Source organism: Emys orbicularis, chromosome 5 (assembly GCF_028017835.1).
Source record: "Emys orbicularis isolate rEmyOrb1 chromosome 5, rEmyOrb1.hap1, whole genome shotgun sequence".
Taxonomy (NCBI): Eukaryota; Metazoa; Chordata; order Testudines; family Emydidae; genus Emys; species Emys orbicularis.
In genome coordinates this window covers 131,949,616-131,967,270 of record NC_088687.1, presented here as the reverse complement: position 1 = coordinate 131,967,270, position 17,655 = coordinate 131,949,616, and the positions used below count along the sequence as shown (strand labels likewise).

General features: G+C 46.4%; 1 protein-coding gene across 1 annotated transcript; it reads left to right on the top strand.

Annotated features, from left to right (window-relative positions):
- Window positions 1–255: 255 nt before the first annotated feature.
- Window positions 256–12,971, top strand: CD8B (CD8 subunit beta). Its single transcript, XM_065405743.1, has 5 exons — window positions 256–301; window positions 5,761–6,120; window positions 11,271–11,372; window positions 12,126–12,218; window positions 12,931–12,971. The coding sequence occupies exons 1-5, from the start codon at window positions 256–258 to the stop codon at window positions 12,969–12,971; spliced, it is 642 nt and encodes a 213-aa protein (XP_065261815.1).
- Window positions 12,972–17,655: the final 4,684 nt, after the last annotated feature.

Sequence of the window (17,655 nt, the reverse complement as noted above, 5' to 3'; positions counted from 1 at the left end):
TCAGATGTGTCTGTTTCCCACTCCCAGGCGGGTTATATACAACTTACACGTCTTAAAGAAGCGAACAAATAACTCAATTCACCACGTGTCCCTTATCATCCCCTCCCTGCTGCCTTGCTATGGGGTTAATGAGAAGCAGCTCAAACACAGGCTGTGGGCTCTGTCACACAGCCCGCCCCCACCACTCCCCCTGCTTCAGAAGCCCTCTTGTTCCAGGCTGAAACTCACAAGCTCTCAGATGCCCTCGGGTCCAAGATGGAGTGGCCGTGGCTTTTTCTCTACCTCTCTCTACACATCACAGGTAACAGAGGAACACGGCGAGGCCTTGGTATAGTGTTAACTAGAGCTGAACTCGAAGTGCAGGAGACTGGGAGAATGCAAAGTGCTGTAGTAACTTTGTAACCTCCTCCCATCCATCATGTTATATCACAGCTACAGAATGGGATGTTTATAATGTAGATAAATTACAGTAGGTTATAGATTTAATATATTTTACGTTACATATGTATGTACAATATTACATATCTATGTATAATATTATAGACCAATGTTCTAGACATAATTTGGGATTATTTTATTTCAGAGCTATTAGGATTGCTATATTATAGGATGTTATCGGTTTAGAATATAGTATATTCAAGAATCATCAGGTTAAATTCTGTAATCAGTTAAATTAGCATATAGCTTCAGATGTTGAGATAATATGGTCATGGCAGGCTATATAAGTACAAAGATAGATTAGATTTACACCAGTGTAACTGTTGGATTTCCCCCCTAGAATCACAGAAAATATTGATATAGGATGTCATGTTTTATCATAGATATGTTATAGGATGTGTTGATTAAATATACACTATATTATAGTCATAGGCTATCACAGCTACAGTATAGCATACATTTTATCAGCATTTAGATACCAAGGTGTTGGGAGCTATAGAAATACCAATGATATATATGTAGTAGGATGGTATATTATATATATATATACCTTTATATTATAGTATTATTTATAGGTACATTATATACTGCATAAAGTGCTTTATTGTTGGTTTATTATAAGGATACAGATGTCGAGTACACCATAAACTTGCAGATTATGTTTTTTTCAGATCAGGCACCACAAACCATTTTATTTATTCTTTCCAGGAACAGAGACAGGGCAAAATTCTCCCCTGACTTTATTCTACAGCTTCTGCGATCCCACTGATTACAGGTCACAATAGATGTAAATCAGGACAGAATGTAGGGAGTCAATGAAAGGAATAATTAATACATTATGAGATGACAGAAACAAGTTACGAATGGAATCTGGTCACATGCGCATCTTGAGAAATTCCAAACAATAGGTGTGCACATTAGAAACTGCTAAATACTTCTAATGTGGGGGAGGAAAATGGACTGGTTTTTATTATGGACTTTGACTGCAAATGAATATTTATAAAGAGAAGTGTGCCACTATAATCTACTCCAGAGGGGATTTTCAAATCCACTCAGTATTGTTCTAACTCCGCTCCCATTCAAGTCAATGTGAGTTTTACCATTGACTTCAATGGGAGCAGAGATAGGTTAATGCTAAGCGCTTCTGAAAAATCCCATCCTCAATATGAAATGGGCCTTTTCTTTTTATGAATGTTGGGGTGACCACATAACTCGGAAGGACAGAACAACCACGAGTAGAGAAGTCTATAAGTATCTACGTGGTGAAAAAATATTTAATAATGGGCTCTTCAATCTAGCAGAGAAAGGGATAATATGATCCAAGGGCCGAAAGTTGAAGCTAGACAAATTCAGACTGGAAATAAGGCGTAGATTTTTAATAGGGTAATTAACCACTGGAACAATGTACCAAAGGGTTGTGGTGGATTCTCCATTACTAAATTTTTTTAATTGAGATTGGAAGTTTTTCTAAAAGCTCTGCTCTAGGAATTATTTTGGGGAAGTTCCATGGATTGTGTTAAACAGGAGGTCAGACTAGATCAGGGGTTCTCAAACTTCATTGCACCGCGACCCCCTTCTGATAACAAAACTTACTGCACGACCCCGGGAGAAGGGACCAAAGCTTGAGCCCTGCTGCCCCGGGTGTGTGTAGGGGCCAGGGGCAAAGCCAAAGCAGGTTCAGCCCCAGGCAGGTGGCCTGTAACCTGAGCCCTGCCACCCAGGGCTGAAGCCCTCGGGCTTTGGCTTCGGCCCTGGGCCCCAGCAAGTCTAATGCCAGCCCTGGCGACCCCATTAAAATGGGGTCCTGACCCACTTTGGGGTCCCGACCCACAGTTTGAGAACTGCTGGACTAGCTGATCACAATGCTCCCTTATGTCCTTGGAATCTATGAATGAGAAGGTTACCCAGCAAGCTTTCTGTGGGACAGATCCTGAAAACCTTTATGCAAGTGGTCCCATAGACTTTGCAGGCACAAGGGAGTATTTACCAGAATAAGGGTTTGCAGGGTTGGCCTTCAATACATGAAAATATAATATACTGTTCACCATCACGTTATATTTACAGCACAGATGTCTGTGTCCCTTCCCTTTAGTTTTATTTCATCAGTGTCAGAGATTTTTGAGAGAAAGAACGGGAGCCATACTACAAAGTCACAGGCACATCTTTATTAGAGGCTAAATCCTGCTTGCCTTCCTCAGTGTATTGACATTGATGGGACTATTAACATGAGGAAGGCAAGAAACATTTCCTCTGCTAGTAAATATTGCCCATACTCAGCAAGCCTGTCTCAGGTAAAATGCCCAGTGACCCAATGGAAATTTTGCTTGAATAAGGACAACCAGCTTTGGCTTTTCGTTTGTCATAAGGATAGTTTTGGTGCTCCTCCCAGATGCATTCATAGATCAAGCAAGCATATCGCTAAGCCAATGCTGGCTTAAGAGACCCAGACGATAGAGAATCGAAAATTAAAATGTTAACTACCAGCAGACTTTACTGCAGTCAAATTCCTCAGTACAGCGCATCAAATACAGAGCTGGTTTAATGTCAATGGACTTGTAGCCACTTATACCAGTTTTGAAGCTGGCTGGCTCCCAATATTTGTAAAGCATTGAGAAGGTCAAAAGTCCTGTATCAAAGTCAAGACACTGATCTTGCAAGCTGATCCAAGCAGGCAGCCCGCTTCATCCCACGTTAATGAGGTTCCACTTGGAGACCCTCTGAGCTCCATTGGGCTCCATACAGGTGCACATGTGTGTGGATTAGTGTGCAGGATAGGGGCCTAAGCATTATTATTACCAAAAGTTAATGAGCCCAGGATTTTAAAGGAACATGAGCACTTTAAAGTAAAGGGGCAAGAAATATGAGACAAGACTACCAAGGGCAGGCCCTTAAAACATGCACAGGATATAAGTGGCTCTTGGTTGTTCAGTGTTGATTTTACTCTGTTGCATCATATCCAGAGTTTGTTGTTTTGTTTGCTGAAAAACTGAGTCCCCTCTATTATTCTCGCCGAAGCCTGTACACACACACACCTGCACACCAAGGCAGAAAATTGTAACTGAGGTAATATTTTCCAAAGGCTGAGTTCAGTATTGCCAACCCTAAGCATTCAAAAACCATGAGTCAAGCCCTGCAAATCGCAAAGTAGATATATAGCTCACTAATGAGAAAATGAAATTGGCTTCCTTTTTATTTTCCTGCTTGTTTTTGAGTCTGTGGAGTGACATTTTCCAGCTTTCCTCAGCAATCATGAAGGCTAAAAACGGTACTTTTGTAATGAAAGCTGAGATTCTCACATGATTTCTTGGCTCCAGGCACTGGGGCTTTAAGAAAAACACAAAATATCATCAAAAAAACCGAGGAGTCCTTGTGGCACCTTAGAGACTAACAAATTTATTTGGGCATAAGCTTTCGTGGGCTAGAACCCGCTTCATCAGATGCATGAAGTGGAAAATACAGGAACAGGTATAAATACATGAAAGGATGGAAGTTGCCCACGAAAGCTTATGCCCAAATAAATTTGTTAGTCTCCAAGGTGCCACAAGGACTCCTCGTTGTTTTTGCTGATACAGACTAACACGGCTACCCCTCTGAAACTAAATATCATGAGACTCACAATAAAATCATGAGAGTTGGCAACGTTGTGTTAATATTATTGTTCAATATCCTATCCCGCTGTTGCTCATGTTTCCAGCTATGAAGATTCATGACATGGAATCATTTACTTGTCTCAAAAATAAATTCTAAGAACAGTAAGTAAAAAGGCTAGAGTAGGATACTTTTACTCAAGGAGGGTAGCACCTTTCTCCACAAATATTCCCATTGAAGTCACTGGGCAAAACTGCAAACCAATAGTCCCACTAAGTAGCACCCTAGTCCTCAAATAGTTCCATTGAGCTCAGTGGGAGTCATTGAGCGTAAGGTACAATTCCATGTACATAAGGGTATTACTGAATCTGCCTTTAAGAGACCATTCACAGAGTACGGTGCTACTCAATGTGAGTAAGGAGATCAACATCTGGCCCTGATTTATTATCTATTTTTATTTTAATTCTGTGACTATCCAAGCTCCAGGTGCTTGCAAAACTCTGAATCCACACAGCCTATCGAATGCAATGGGTGAGAGAGTAAGCAAAATAACTGCCCATCTCAACCACCAAGTCTCTGGTTGTATTTATCCATGATTAAATAACAGAAGCAGTCTGGAGAAATCATCAACTGGTATAAATTGGCAGAGCTCCACTAATGTCAGTAGAGCTACGCTGTTTTAACACCAGCTGAGGATCTGGCCCATGGTAGAATTTTCAGTATGAATAAATGTATATTAATGCATAAAAACCCAAAGGGGGTTGGATCCTCTAGGGAGCCAAGTGCCTTCAGCTCCCATTGACTTCAGTATATTGTCTATTTTTATGTGTGTTGCTTGCTGCATTTATTGCTTGAGTGAGCTGTAGTTCTTCTTTGACATGTTTTGATACCTTATCTGGAGTCATCTTCAGCCTCTTTGCTGCCTTTGCAGGCAGAGAAAATCCAACGAACAAGCTAACAAGCTTGAAAAGAACTGGCAAAAGAAATTGAAACATGCCCAAAGAATGGCATAGCACCAAAGAGAAGGAAAGGCAAAAAAAATAATTTCCCTAAGCAAGATGTGGAAGCCCCATTGATTGGGATTTTTAAAAGTGGACTGGACAACGGACTAGAAATAGAGCTAGCTAGCTGTGATCTTCTCTACCTGTCTATATGGGTATCTATAGAGCACCACCCACGGTAGTATTTAGGCACTGGTTACAAAATATTGGGATGGCAAGAAGATTAATAGGGAACAATCCACCACTGGCATGAAATAGGGCAGGGGTCAGCAACCTTTCAGAAGTGATGTGCCGAGTCTTCATTTATTCACTCTAATTTAAGGTTTTGCATGCCAGTAATACATGTTAACGTTTTTTAGAAGGTCTTTCTATAAGTCTATAATATATAACTAAACGATTGTTGTATGTAAAGTAAATAAGGTTTTTTAAATGTTTAAGAAGCTTCATTTAAAATTAAATTAAAATGCAGAACCCCCCCGGACGGGTGGCCAGGACCCGGGCAGTGTGAGTGCCACTGAAAATCAGCTCGTGTGCCGCCTTCGGCATACGTGCCATAGGTTGCCTACCCCTGAAATAGGGGCTAGATTTCCTAATAGGTCTGTTATATCTCTAATTTGTGTGACCCCCATAATTCCATGAACAGAGAAACTACTAAGCTCACGAAGAAATCCTTTATTTAATATGTGTAGAAATAAATATCTTGACCATAAACATGTTATTTTCTTCCTGGTAGGTTGCCAGAAACCCCCACCTATATTTCAGACTCCACCACATATTATAGCCCCGAACAACAGTACGATGGAATTGGCCTGTGCATTGAAAAATGACCAGCTTACCCAATCAGGGATCTATTGGTACCGATGGAGCAAGGAGAGCCAAGACTTCCAGTATGTACTATTTTCAAGTGTTTTTCAGAAACGCACCATCAGCAACAACATCGACAAAGACAGGTTTGATGTGAGTAAAGCAAGCTCTGGGAACTCATACACTCTGAAGATCAGCAAGCTTCAGCGTTTGGACGCCGGCACATATTACTGCGCTGTCTCCCATTCCTCGGAGCTGCTCTTTGGCAATGGAACGGAGCTTAGCGTGGGTAAGTGCTGTTTCAGACTGGCCCATCCACTCCAAAATCTCACAGGGCTTGGCTGAGATGCTGCTACAATAGAAAGGTTAGAATAATAAAAATAACCCTGATAGAAAAGGTAACTGGGCACAAATCGGTGCCTAAATCCTGCTCGCCTTTCTCATTGCTTTCGTTGAGACTATCCACATGAGCAAGGCATGAAAGGTTTGGGCCCTGGAAGGTGCTTGAAGAGATCCTAGAGACTATATTAGCCAGAAAACCTGGCAGAAAAAGGTATAGCAATAACCGCTGGCTTGAATACGAGGCTAGACAAATTCAGACTGGAAATAAGGCATGAAATTTCAAAAGGGAGGGAGATTAACCACTGGAACAATTTACCCAGGGTTGTGGTGGATTCTCCATCACTGGCAATTGTTAAATCAAGACTGGATGTTTTTCTAAAAGCTCTGCTCGAGTTCAAACAGGAATTAGTTCAGGGAGGTTCTATGGCCTGTGTTATGCAAACAGGAATTAGTTCAGGGAGGTTCTATGGCCTGTGTTATGCAGGAGGTCAGACTAGATGATCACAGATCCCTTCACAGGACTGTGTGAAATGTAGGGAAATTGCTTCCAGTGTTATAAGGCTGCTAATAAGTTGTAACCTTTCACCACTGTTGTCAAGGCTGCTTCCCCACTTTGAACTTTAGGGTACAAATGTGGGGGCCTGCATGAAAACTTCTAAGCTTAACTACCAGCTTAGATCTGGTCCGCTGCCACCACTCCCAAAATGCTAATTCCCTTCCCTGGGTAGCCTTGAGAGACTCTTCACCAATTCCCTGGTGAATACAGATCCAAACCCCTTGGATCTTAAAACAAGGAGAAATTAACCATCCCCCTCCTTTCTCCCACCAACTCCTGGTGGATCAAGATCCAACCCCCTTGGATCTAAAAACAAGGAAAAAATCAATCCGGTTCTTAAAAAGAAGGCTTTTAATTAAAGAAAAAGGTAAAAATCATCTCTGTAAAATCAGGAGGGAAAATAACTTTACAGGGTAATCAAACTTAAAGAGCCCAGAGGAATCCCCTCTAGCCTTAGGTTCAAAGTTACAGCAAACAGAGATAAACACTCTAGCAAAAAGGTACATTTACAAGTTGAGAAAACAAAGATAAAAACTAACACGCCTTGCCTGGCTGTTTACTTACAAGTTTGAAATATGAGAGACTTGTTCAGAAAGATTTGGAGAGCCTGGATTGATGTCTGGTCCCCCTCAGTCCCAAGAGCGAACCACCCCCAAAACAAAGAGCACAAACAAAAGCCTTCCCCCCACCAAGATTTGAAAGTATCTTGTCCCCTTATTGGTCCTTTGGGTCAGATGTCAGCCAGGTTACCTGAGCTTCTTAACCCTTTACAGGTAAAAGGATTTTGGAGTCTCTGGCCAGGGGGAATTTTATAGTACTGTACACAGGAGGGCTGTTACCCTTCCCTTTATAGTTATGACAACTGTCCATTTCTCAGGCCTGATCACAACATGAGCACTGCTGTGCTCTGATCTTTGTTGTGTAAAGGAGCCTTTCAAAGGAACGCTACTAGACCTGGAAGATTCACATTTATTATCTTTCTCTAATTCCAGTGCTGTTTTTGCTTTTAACTTGGATTATTTCCCCACTTGAGTTCACAGTTTATTCTCACGCACGGATTCTATTTCTCACCTGGCATTTACTGATATCCTAACACCCCCATTAAATCCTGGGGGGGCTGACATCTATCTCAGAGGGTTGGTGACGGGATACTGAGCCTTTCATATCCAGGTCTCCCCTGGCAAGTCATGAAAGGCTAACAGCCGACAGCTCTCACTATACAGGGACTGCTTAGGACCCCGTGTGAAATGGGTCTCAGTCCAGTTCCTTCTCCATCACACCTGGCACACCCTGGCAACTTGGTTGGCAGTCTCAGCGGGGAAAGCGCTCAGGACTGATGGGGCCATGGAGACTGACCTACCTTCTGATTCCTAGAGCTGGTCCCGCTAGGTCAGAGCTGAGGCACATTGGTGTATCTGTGTGGGGAAGCTTGCACTGCTGATTCCTGCAATCTGATCCAGCAGGACCCTGGTGCTGTGCTGATGAAATCTGTGGCACTCCTCAGAAGCACAGGGTCCACCCGCATGGCTCCGACTGCTGGTTTGACAGTGCTGCCTGTGTCTGTTCTGTGCGTAAACAGAGAATTTCAGTCCCCGGGGCTGTCAGACCAAAACCTTTTGTGAGCTCTAAATTGAAATCGGTGGGACTTTATGTGGGCTTAAGGATCTGAGCTATAGGATCCTATTGTAGGGCCTTAGAGAACCTCTTTGAAATTCTCAGGCATTCAGCAATACTCTTCAATCCACAGCTTCTCCACTATGTAGCAAAGGGTAGAAAAAGCACTGCACTTTGATCACAGTACATGATCATGTGCTTAAAACCATTCCTCGTGGCTTCACTTTGGAGCTATGTACGTCCTAAGGTGATAAAAACCTTCAGTGTAAAGTGTATGTTTAGCAGGGGTATAATTATGGTCATTGGCTTTAAAATGTTCACAGTCTTCCATCTTGAAGAATCCCCAGTCCTTGTTGCATATAAATACACTGGCATTTACTGCCATTGTGTTGGCTAAGTGTGTCCCTTTTCTATCCTTGCTTACTTGAAAGAAAAGCTCTTTGAAGACAGAGGAGAATTACCTGAGCAGCTATAGTAATGCGCCCTACACAAAAACTGTGCTTTCGAAAACATGGTGCTGTCATCCAGTCAGAATGAAAACATTCAGATTTAAAGCTAAGCCCTAATAGATTTAGTTAAAGAAACAGGGGTTCCCCTATCATGTGTAAGCAAAATCACGCTTCCCTGGGAGTTTTTTCTTTTTTCCTTTGGCATCCGTGACAAAATACTCTTTGATTTCACTTTTTAATGTCTATTGTTAAGTAGTTTAACAAAAATAGGAAAGAAGTTATACAGGTAAATCCCAATGATCCAGAGGTCTCACGGGACATCTGACACTTTTGGCCTGTCCGTGTCAGTAAAATAAATTGTTTCTATATGAATTTCAGTTCCAGAGGGAAAGAAATGAACTTTGGATAGCCCAGTCTTTTCGTTAACTGGTGTTTGAATGATCAGATTTTATCTGTATTTGTATAATGGGGGGGGGTGTTTGGGTGATTGGTTGTTTTTTGTCATTAGAGGTTTTTCTGGCCTGACTTCTTAGAGAGATAAATATGTTAAATTATAACTCATATAGTCAATAATAAGCCACAGGCCTTATTTAATCATTGTTATAGTCAGCAAAAAACTACTCCAAACAGAGCTTTCTATACGCTGACAAGGGACCAGAGTCGGAGATGTTTTGAAATCCCCTTGGGATGTTGCTGTTGCTATCGGTTTGATGTGATATGCACGTGGATACTACCATGATGGATATCAGGCCAAAACCTTATGACAGACGTGGAAAATATTCAGTCCATATTAGACTGAAGACAATGTGAGCTGAAGTTAGATTAGCGAATTTTGCAGGATCGAGCCCCAATATAGGGTTTTGTGCAGAAATATATTTCTGGTAGCCGCCCCCCTCCCCCCTCCCCCCCACACACTTTCTCAACTATCGTGGAAAATAATAACCTGTGATACTGTAAAATGCAAGATATGGTTTGGAAATGTAGCAGAAAATGTGTTAACCCAATCTTAGGGCCAGATCCTGTAAACACTTATTACAAGATGTGGGCTATGTCCAGTGGTAAATACTATTCCTGGTAGGAAGTGTTACAGCTCAGGAGATAGCTACCAGTATGCTTCTTCCACCAGGATAGCATGATATCACTGCCCTTGTTCATTCAGTATACTCTAATACTGGGCATTTCTTTAAATGCTATTGGCTAGATCTTGCTCTCTTTACTAACACTGAGTAGTACCTTACTCACTGAAATCTGGGGTCCTGTATAATTACAAATTCACCTACCAGATATGGGCAGAATTTGAGGTCATTGAAATTCAATGTGACAGTGACGTTCTACTGGATGTTATTGAAATTCTTCAGAAACTTAATGACTAGTAATTACGGTGTTTAGAAAAATAATGAAAGGGCCCAATTCTGCACCCACACAGCAAAACTCCCATTGAACGGAATGGGAACAGGATCAGGCCCCTTCACACTAGTTATTTTCCTAAATATTTAGAGGCCGTTTTAAAAAAAAAAAACAAAAAAACCACACACACACATACATTCTAAGGCCTAGATCATCAAAAGCAACTAGTGATTTAGGATGCCCTACATCACGACTCACCCCACCTTATCCCCACCCTACCTATCATCTCTCATTTGGTATTGAAAAATTGACTCCTGTCACTGATCAGCCCACGTTGCCCAGCCTCTATCATCCCCTTGTTAAATTTTCAAACAAATACTTTCACGTTTTCACAGTGTTTCCTGGCAGGCTTGGGAATTGCTCCCTGTAAACATCCACAAAACCACCTCATTAGCCTCCTTCAAAACCCTCCTTAAAACTCTCTTTCATCATGAGGCTTCCAAGAAACGTGACAAAGGTTAGGCTGCTGGTGTGCTGGGTGACCAGAGCCTGCCGACCAGTATTGTCTCTGCTGCCTTGTACGCCTCAGTCAACCTGTCTGTATCCATCTGACGATGCTTGTTTTGGAATGACATTATAAGCTCTGTGGGTCAGGAGCCATCTTTTTGTTCTGTGTTTGTACAGCCCCTAACACAACATGGTCCTGGTCCGTGACTGGGGCTCCAAGGTACAAATGCTAATAATAATCCATGAGACACATTAAAGGGCCTTGCTGTTCAGAGAGTAAATTCTTAGTATTGTTTTGAAAATCAGGATCCTTTAAGGTGTCTCAATCTGGACACCCAAAATCAGGGTTCACTTTTGAAAATCTTGGCCTAAATGTCAAAACTCCTTGTCCCATATTATGATCTAACCACTTGCCAAGCCTCAACCTTTTCTATACAAAGTTATTGAGAGATACAAGAGTGCACCAATTTCGTTCATTTGGGGTTTTACAACAATTCCATTCATTTGGGGGGGGGGGTTCCTTTTAGCCCTAAAGATTGTCAAAGATTTTTCCTCATTACTCTTAGTGTGTCGTTTAAATGTCTTCTGTGCTATGTCACATTAATCCTATTTTCATCATTTCAGTCGACTTTTTGCCTTCCACTGAAAAACCTACAGAGAAAACGCTGCCCCCAACGAAACCTTTGAGGTGCAAAACCTCCAACATAACTCCTGCTAAAATGAAAGGTAGGGCACTGCCTTTCGCTGGGCATCTTTGCAAAATGTAGCGTGGGCCAAATCGATCCTGAGTGCAATTCGGTTTAAACCAATGGAGTGTCACTAGGAATGAAGCTGCCTCAATATATTCCATTTTCTTAGCTGCTCCGATGTAACTCTGGGGTGACTCCACTGAAGTGGAGGGCACTCTCTGGGCCCTGGCATAGAGACATGAAACACTTCACTGAAACATGCAAGGTACATAAAAACACAGGGTTCTGGTCTCTCCCCTTGATACAGGCACATGACTCCCACTGATGCTAATAGCAGTTATGTTCATGTCTGTGTCTGACAGAGCCTCAATACCTGGGACTGCCCCTGGCCCTAGGGGCCTGCTTCAAAGGGGGATCCTCCACCCCCCAGGGAGGACTCTAAGGAAAAGAGAATACAGCTCAGTGCTACCCCTACCCCGGCCTGTCCACTTCTCCGCACAGCCCACCCAGGCCCTGCCCAACCCTCCCCCCCCCCCAGCCCCCACCCCTGGATCTATGGAGAAGTGGAGGGGCCCCATGGGGGTGGCTGGGAAGGGCAGGACTGTATCCCTGAGGTAGCTGAGCCCCCTTCTGCGTGAAAGGGGACAGATCTGTGTGTGGATCTGGAGACACAATGCCCCCTCCCATGCCTCAGGAGAGTTTCTGTCAGAGGTATTGTGTGTAGCCGGCACAGTCTGCCAGCTGCTGCTGTTTTCTGTAATACGCACTGTATGTTTCTTTTGGTTTCTAGGTTCTTCCTGCAGCGGCTTCATCTGGGCCCCATTAGTGGCATGTGCTGTTATTTTACTGCTGTCTCTGGTTGTTGCCATCCGTCGCTTTCAGCGTAAGTGCTGGGCACAGCAAATGGGTCGCGCTGCTCCCGGATCTCTTCACGCCTCTGAGGGGGGTTTCTCCATGCGTGGAACTTACCTTTCTCGCTCAGAAGGGGGCACTCTCCCTTGACCCAGCACCCTGCAGAGAGCCTCTGGTGGGTCCCTTGACCCAGCACCCTGCAGAGAGCCTCTGGTGGGTCCAAAGATCCATTTGGGAAGGAAGCAGAGGATGGGGGAGACAGGTCTCGCAGGAAACCCATCATCCACCCCAAATCCCACAGGGACCACCCCCCCAAAATGCATGCAGCCTGTGTGCACACATATCCCAGTGGTGAATGTGTTACAGGCCCCCTCTCTCCGCTGATCCACGGAGAATATGCATCTGTTACAACCCCCAGCTACAGCGCTTCAACTGCTCAAGTTTTTAGCTCTGGAGGTCCCCAGTTCAATCCCAGGTGCATCAGCCAAGATGGCGGCCCTCACACATTTCTGCTCCTCATCTCAGCATTGAGGAGCATCTGCACCCTTCAGACAGGGCCTCAAGGAGCAGCTGCAGGCTGGGAATCCCTCGCAGGACAGCTCCAGTGGGAGAAAGGGGAGGCAGAGATGTCTGGGAGTGGGAGCAGGGAATATCAGGAGTTCAGGAGAGGCCCTTGTGGGGTGGGAGTGCTAGGAGCCAAGGAACTGTTCTCCTGACCTGAGCTGTTGCCTGTCTCCTTTCAGGCCTGCGCAGGAGACTGCGGCTTCACTTCAAGAAACAGTAAGTGCTCTTGGTTGCGTTCTGCAGCCCCGTACGCTGCAAAGAACACAGCGGTGCTTTTCTCATGCGTGAGCTAGTGCTAACAAAAACGAACGCGGGGGAACAATCCCACGAGGTGCTGAGCACCTCCTGTATGCTGCTGTGTGTCCTCAGCTCCTGTTAAAGTAAGTGGAAATTGAGGACTCTCAGCACCTCACAGGAAGCACTCAACACCGCACAGAATTCAGTGTGTCTGTGCAACTCCTTCGACTCTGATAATGAAGGCATCCCATAGGAAAGGGAAGTAGTCTGTATGTTTTCCCCTCTGGCTGCCTCCTGCAGGGTGGGTTAGTTTTCACCCCATTATTGCTAGGCCCAGAAAAGGCATTTTCTCTTTGTTTTCTCCCCAAGTGTTGGCTGTTTCATGTGCCGAAAGCTTAAGCATGGGCCTGTTATCACTAGAGATGGGCTGAAAGCAAACTCTCAGGCCAGAACTCCCTTCCCCACACCCTCACCACAGCTTCGGGCATCTGGACAGAATATTGCAGCTAGATCCTCAAATACTCCCAAGCTCGGAGGGGCTCAGATCTGAATCAGAACTTTCAACTCAGGCCCATCTGCAGATAGCACTAAATGGTCCACAGAGACGTAGGACACGTCACACGGCAACAGACCAGTTCCCAAGTTGTGCCTCTGGCAAACAAGATCCAGCCTGTACAAACTTAGTTGGAGTCTCTCTATGCAGGAGCGGCGCCAGGGTTTTTGGCGCCCTAGGTGGGGGTCCTTCTGTGCTCCCGGTCTTCGGGGCACTTCGGCGGCGGGTCCCGGAGCGAGTGAAGGACCTGCCGCAGAATTGCCGCCGAAGACCCGGAGCGCGGAAGGACCCCCCGCTGCCGAATTGCCGCCAAGGGCAGCAAAATGCTGCCCCCCCAAATTCTGGTGCCCTAGGTGAACGCCTAGGTCGCCTAAATGGAAGCGCCGGCCCTGTCTCTATGCCTTGGCCACATTTTAAATCCTGCCCGAGCAGCTGGATATTCTGAGAGCTGCTCTGGATGTGGTTTCTTCCCCTGTACGTGACAGGAAGTGAGGAGTGGCATGTGGGCAAAACTCAGCACAGTTTATCCACCCAAAAATGATGTTAATCTACAGCTGCTCCCCTTCTCAACCAGCAAGGGATAACTGACTGCGAAGAAGGCATGACTGTCAGCCACTGAATGAAAGTAAAAAGGAAGAGCTGGACTGTATGTCCAAAGATGCCTGGGAGATCTGTTCAGCTGAGGAATGGTCTCCTAAGGGAGGGGGAAAGGAAGCCCCAGAAATCTGGCCATTTAACACTACCCTTGCTACGCCTGGGATAACAGAGTGGCAGGGGGGTGGGCTAGAATGATGAACCACAGTGACAGTCTTTCCATGATAGCAGAGCCATGTGAAAATGTTCCCATGGGCCCTTGGGTTGACAAATACTTCCCTCCAGCTCTTAACAGAGGTTGTTCACAAAGCAGAAAAAAATCCATGAACCTCCTCCTCCTGAAAGTAGGACTCTCACTCCAGCTCCAAGAGCCACATCTAGCCCCATTGAGCTCCAGAGGCCTGTGCACCTTCTCTGCCCTGCCCTGCTAGCCTGTCCCCTCGCCTGCTTGGCTCAAATGGCCCCAGTCATCAGGACTGCATTCCAGGTGGCTGCCTCCCTTCATCCAATTCTTGCTGCCCCCCCCCCAGTCCATAGGAGTCTGCTGGGTGGACAGGGTACGCATGCCATCCCAGTAGGGCAGCGACAGAAGGAACACCATCTCCCACTGCAGTGACTGCTAGACTTAGCTCAGGAGCTGGTAGTGCCCCAGAACGTGCTCCCCAGACCTTGCAGTTTAGGAGAGTGTCCCCCCCCCACACACACACACTCCCTCTGTTATTGGCTGGGGAGGGCTGAGTGCATTCTGCTCCATGCCCACGATGCCACTTATGGATTGGGAGGCAGCAACCAGTACTGGGCAGCCCCCAGAGAGCCTGCTTGGGAAAGCAGCCATCTTGTGCTCCACCTTGAGACTGAGGGAGAAAACCACCCAGTTCCATACAGGGCCCTCAAGACATTGTCTTCAGTGGGGTTGCTCGTGTCAGTAAGGCAAGTGGGATGTAGACTCTGTGCTACAGAGCAAGCAAGCCATAGAAAGGCTTACTCGGGTAGCTTTGCTTGTCCAGCCCTTGTTGATGTAGGATCAGCACATACCATTGTTAACTGTTGTTCTGGGTCACAAATGACTTGCTAGCTTAGCACCATCATGTTTGATTGTTCATTGTTCTCAGTTTCCTCTTTGCCAGGCTGTTTTTTGTTCATTATTACTAGGACTCTAGTAATGCATAGTCTGAAAAGGGCAGTGTAAAAGGGTTTGCGCCGGGGCTCGACCCTTCAGGACAGGAGGGGAGCCACACCGACTCCCTACTGCACGAATTAAATAGTCCGTTAGCTCAGGACTCAGCCCCTCTGGTCCAGGGGGCTGAGGAAACCACAGTCAAGAACCCAGGCCCTCTGGAACAGGGGCTGGGCAGGCAGGCAGTCACTAAGCTCAGGCCCTCGGTAGCAGGGGCTGAGCACAAGCAGTCAATAAGCTCTGGCCCTTGGAGGCAGGGCGGAGCACAGATAGTCAATTTAGCTCAGGCCCTCTGGAACAGGGGCGGAGCACAAGCAGTCAATAAGCTCAGGCCCTTTTCAGCAGGGGCTGAGCACACACAGTCTATAAGCTCTGGCCCTTGGAGGCAGGGCGGAGCACAAATAGTCAATTTAGCTCAGGTCCTCTGGAGCAGGGGCTGAGCACAAGCAGTCAATAAGCTCAGGCCCTCTGTAGCAGGGGCTGAGCAGACCAGTAGTCCCTTAGCTCTGGCCCTGGGTCAGGGCGGAGCACCAATAGTTAATTTAGCTCAGGCCCTCTGCAGCAGGGGCTGAGCACAAGCAGTCAATAAGCTCAGGCCTCTGTAGCAGGGGCTGAGCACAAGCAATCAATAAGCTCAGGCCTCTGTAGCAGGGGCTGAGCACACAGGCAGTTTAGGAGCTCTGGCCCTGGGTCAGGGCGGAGCACAATAGTTCATTTAGCTCAGGCCCTCTGCAGCAGGGGCTGAGCACAAGCAGTCAATAAGCTCAGGCCTCTGTAGCAGGGGCTGAGCACAAGCAGTCAATAAGCTCAGGCCTCTGTAGCAGGGGCTGAGCACACAGGCAGTTTAGGAGCTCTGGCCCTGGGTCAGGGCGGAGCACAAACAGGCAATTGGCCTAGGCAGGTAAGGGGCTCAGGTTCCTACCTGCGTTGGGTGAGGGGGAAGCCTGCCACCCGTGTGTAGGGGTGGCAGGGGGGGACACAGGCCCACCCACTCCACTGTGTCCCAGCCCGGGGCCCTAGCAGCGATTAGTGTCGCTGCCGGTCAGTGGGGTATCCTGACCGAAACACACTGCCATGGGCTCATAGGCCTCTGTAGCCTGACTGGGGTCGGCTACCCCCGGGCTACTTCCATTTTCCCCCTCAGGGCCTACCTCGTCTGTGGCATCGGCTGCGGTCCAGTCCATCAGTGGGGACTCCTCTCGGCCGGGGCTTGGCGGCAGGTCTGGTAGCTCTGTAGGGAAATCCGGCCACTGATCCTCGGGCGGTTCCTCCGGATAACAACAGGGCGGGAAGGATTCTGGCGGGGCCTCCCCTTCAGGGTTGCTGTGGGGGAGTTCCACGGGCGCCTCCCAGCGACGGGAGCGGACGGGCTCCGGCGGCTCCTCTTCGTAATGGGCTCGGGGCGGCTCCGGCCAGCTAGGGCATCCACCTCGGGCTTCCGAGGTATCCTGGCGGGGAGCTCCCGACCGCACGTCTGCTCCCTGCGGTGGCCGGCGCCTGACTGAGCTCTGGCTGCTGGCCTTTATACTTCCTGTCCCGCCCCTTGACTTCCGGGGGGCGGGGACAGGTGGCGGTGGCTCCGCCCACTTGGGTGTTTGTGCCGGGGCTCCCTCTTCAGGACAGGAGGGGAGCCACACCGACTCACTACAGGCAGTATTTTCTATTTTGTTCCTGGACTTTGGCCCAGACCCCCAAAGTATTTAGGCATGTAAATCCCACTAGAACCAATGAGAGTCAGGCACCCAAATACCTGGAGGATCTGGACCTTTGTGCTTTGTGGCATATACTCTTTGCCAAGAGGATTAACATCTTTGTATCTCCCGGTACTTTAGGGTTCTTAAGTAAGATGAATACCTGGAGGATTCTTCCGTGTTGCACATCAGATGGCTACTGTACATGCCACACGAGACCAACACCTGGAACACATGAGCCAGGAGGAATGTTATGGAAAACAATCTGAGACTTGAAATGCAGAGTAGATATTTGTTCTCTGGGATTTACCACAGCTACATTTAGTATTCTCTCACTTACTACAGCTTACAAATTGTAGGGTCAGGTCCCGCAAAGTGCCAATTGCCTCCTGCTGCATGCCTTCAATTCCTTCTAAAGTCATCGGGCTTTGAGGCTGCTCGGCACCTTACAGGAATAACCGCTGGTTTGCTGGATGTATTGTCATGTACAATATTGTGTAAATAGTGTTTTTGTACAATGTACTGAAAAATTCTTCTGACGAGCTTCATGGCACTCTATACATTCAATTCCACCTAATAAAATAGCGTTTGAGCGGATTTTAGATTCTTTTTTTCTCTTAAAGCCAATTGATTAGAATTTTATTGAATGTGC

What these genes read in the sequence shown, in the direction of transcription:
- CD8B (XM_065405743.1), top strand. Translation starts at nt 256, where the DNA reads ATGGAGTGGCCGTGGCTTTTTCTCTACCTCTCTCTACACATCACAG. An exon ending in TGGAACGGAGCTTAGCGTGG is followed by an intron (nt 6,121 to 11,270) that starts GTAAGTGCTGTT and finishes TCATCATTTCAG; the next exon opens with TCGACTTTTTGCCTTCCACT. An exon ending in AACTCCTGCTAAAATGAAAG is followed by an intron (nt 11,373 to 12,125) that starts GTAGGGCACTGC and finishes TTTGGTTTCTAG; the next exon opens with GTTCTTCCTGCAGCGGCTTC.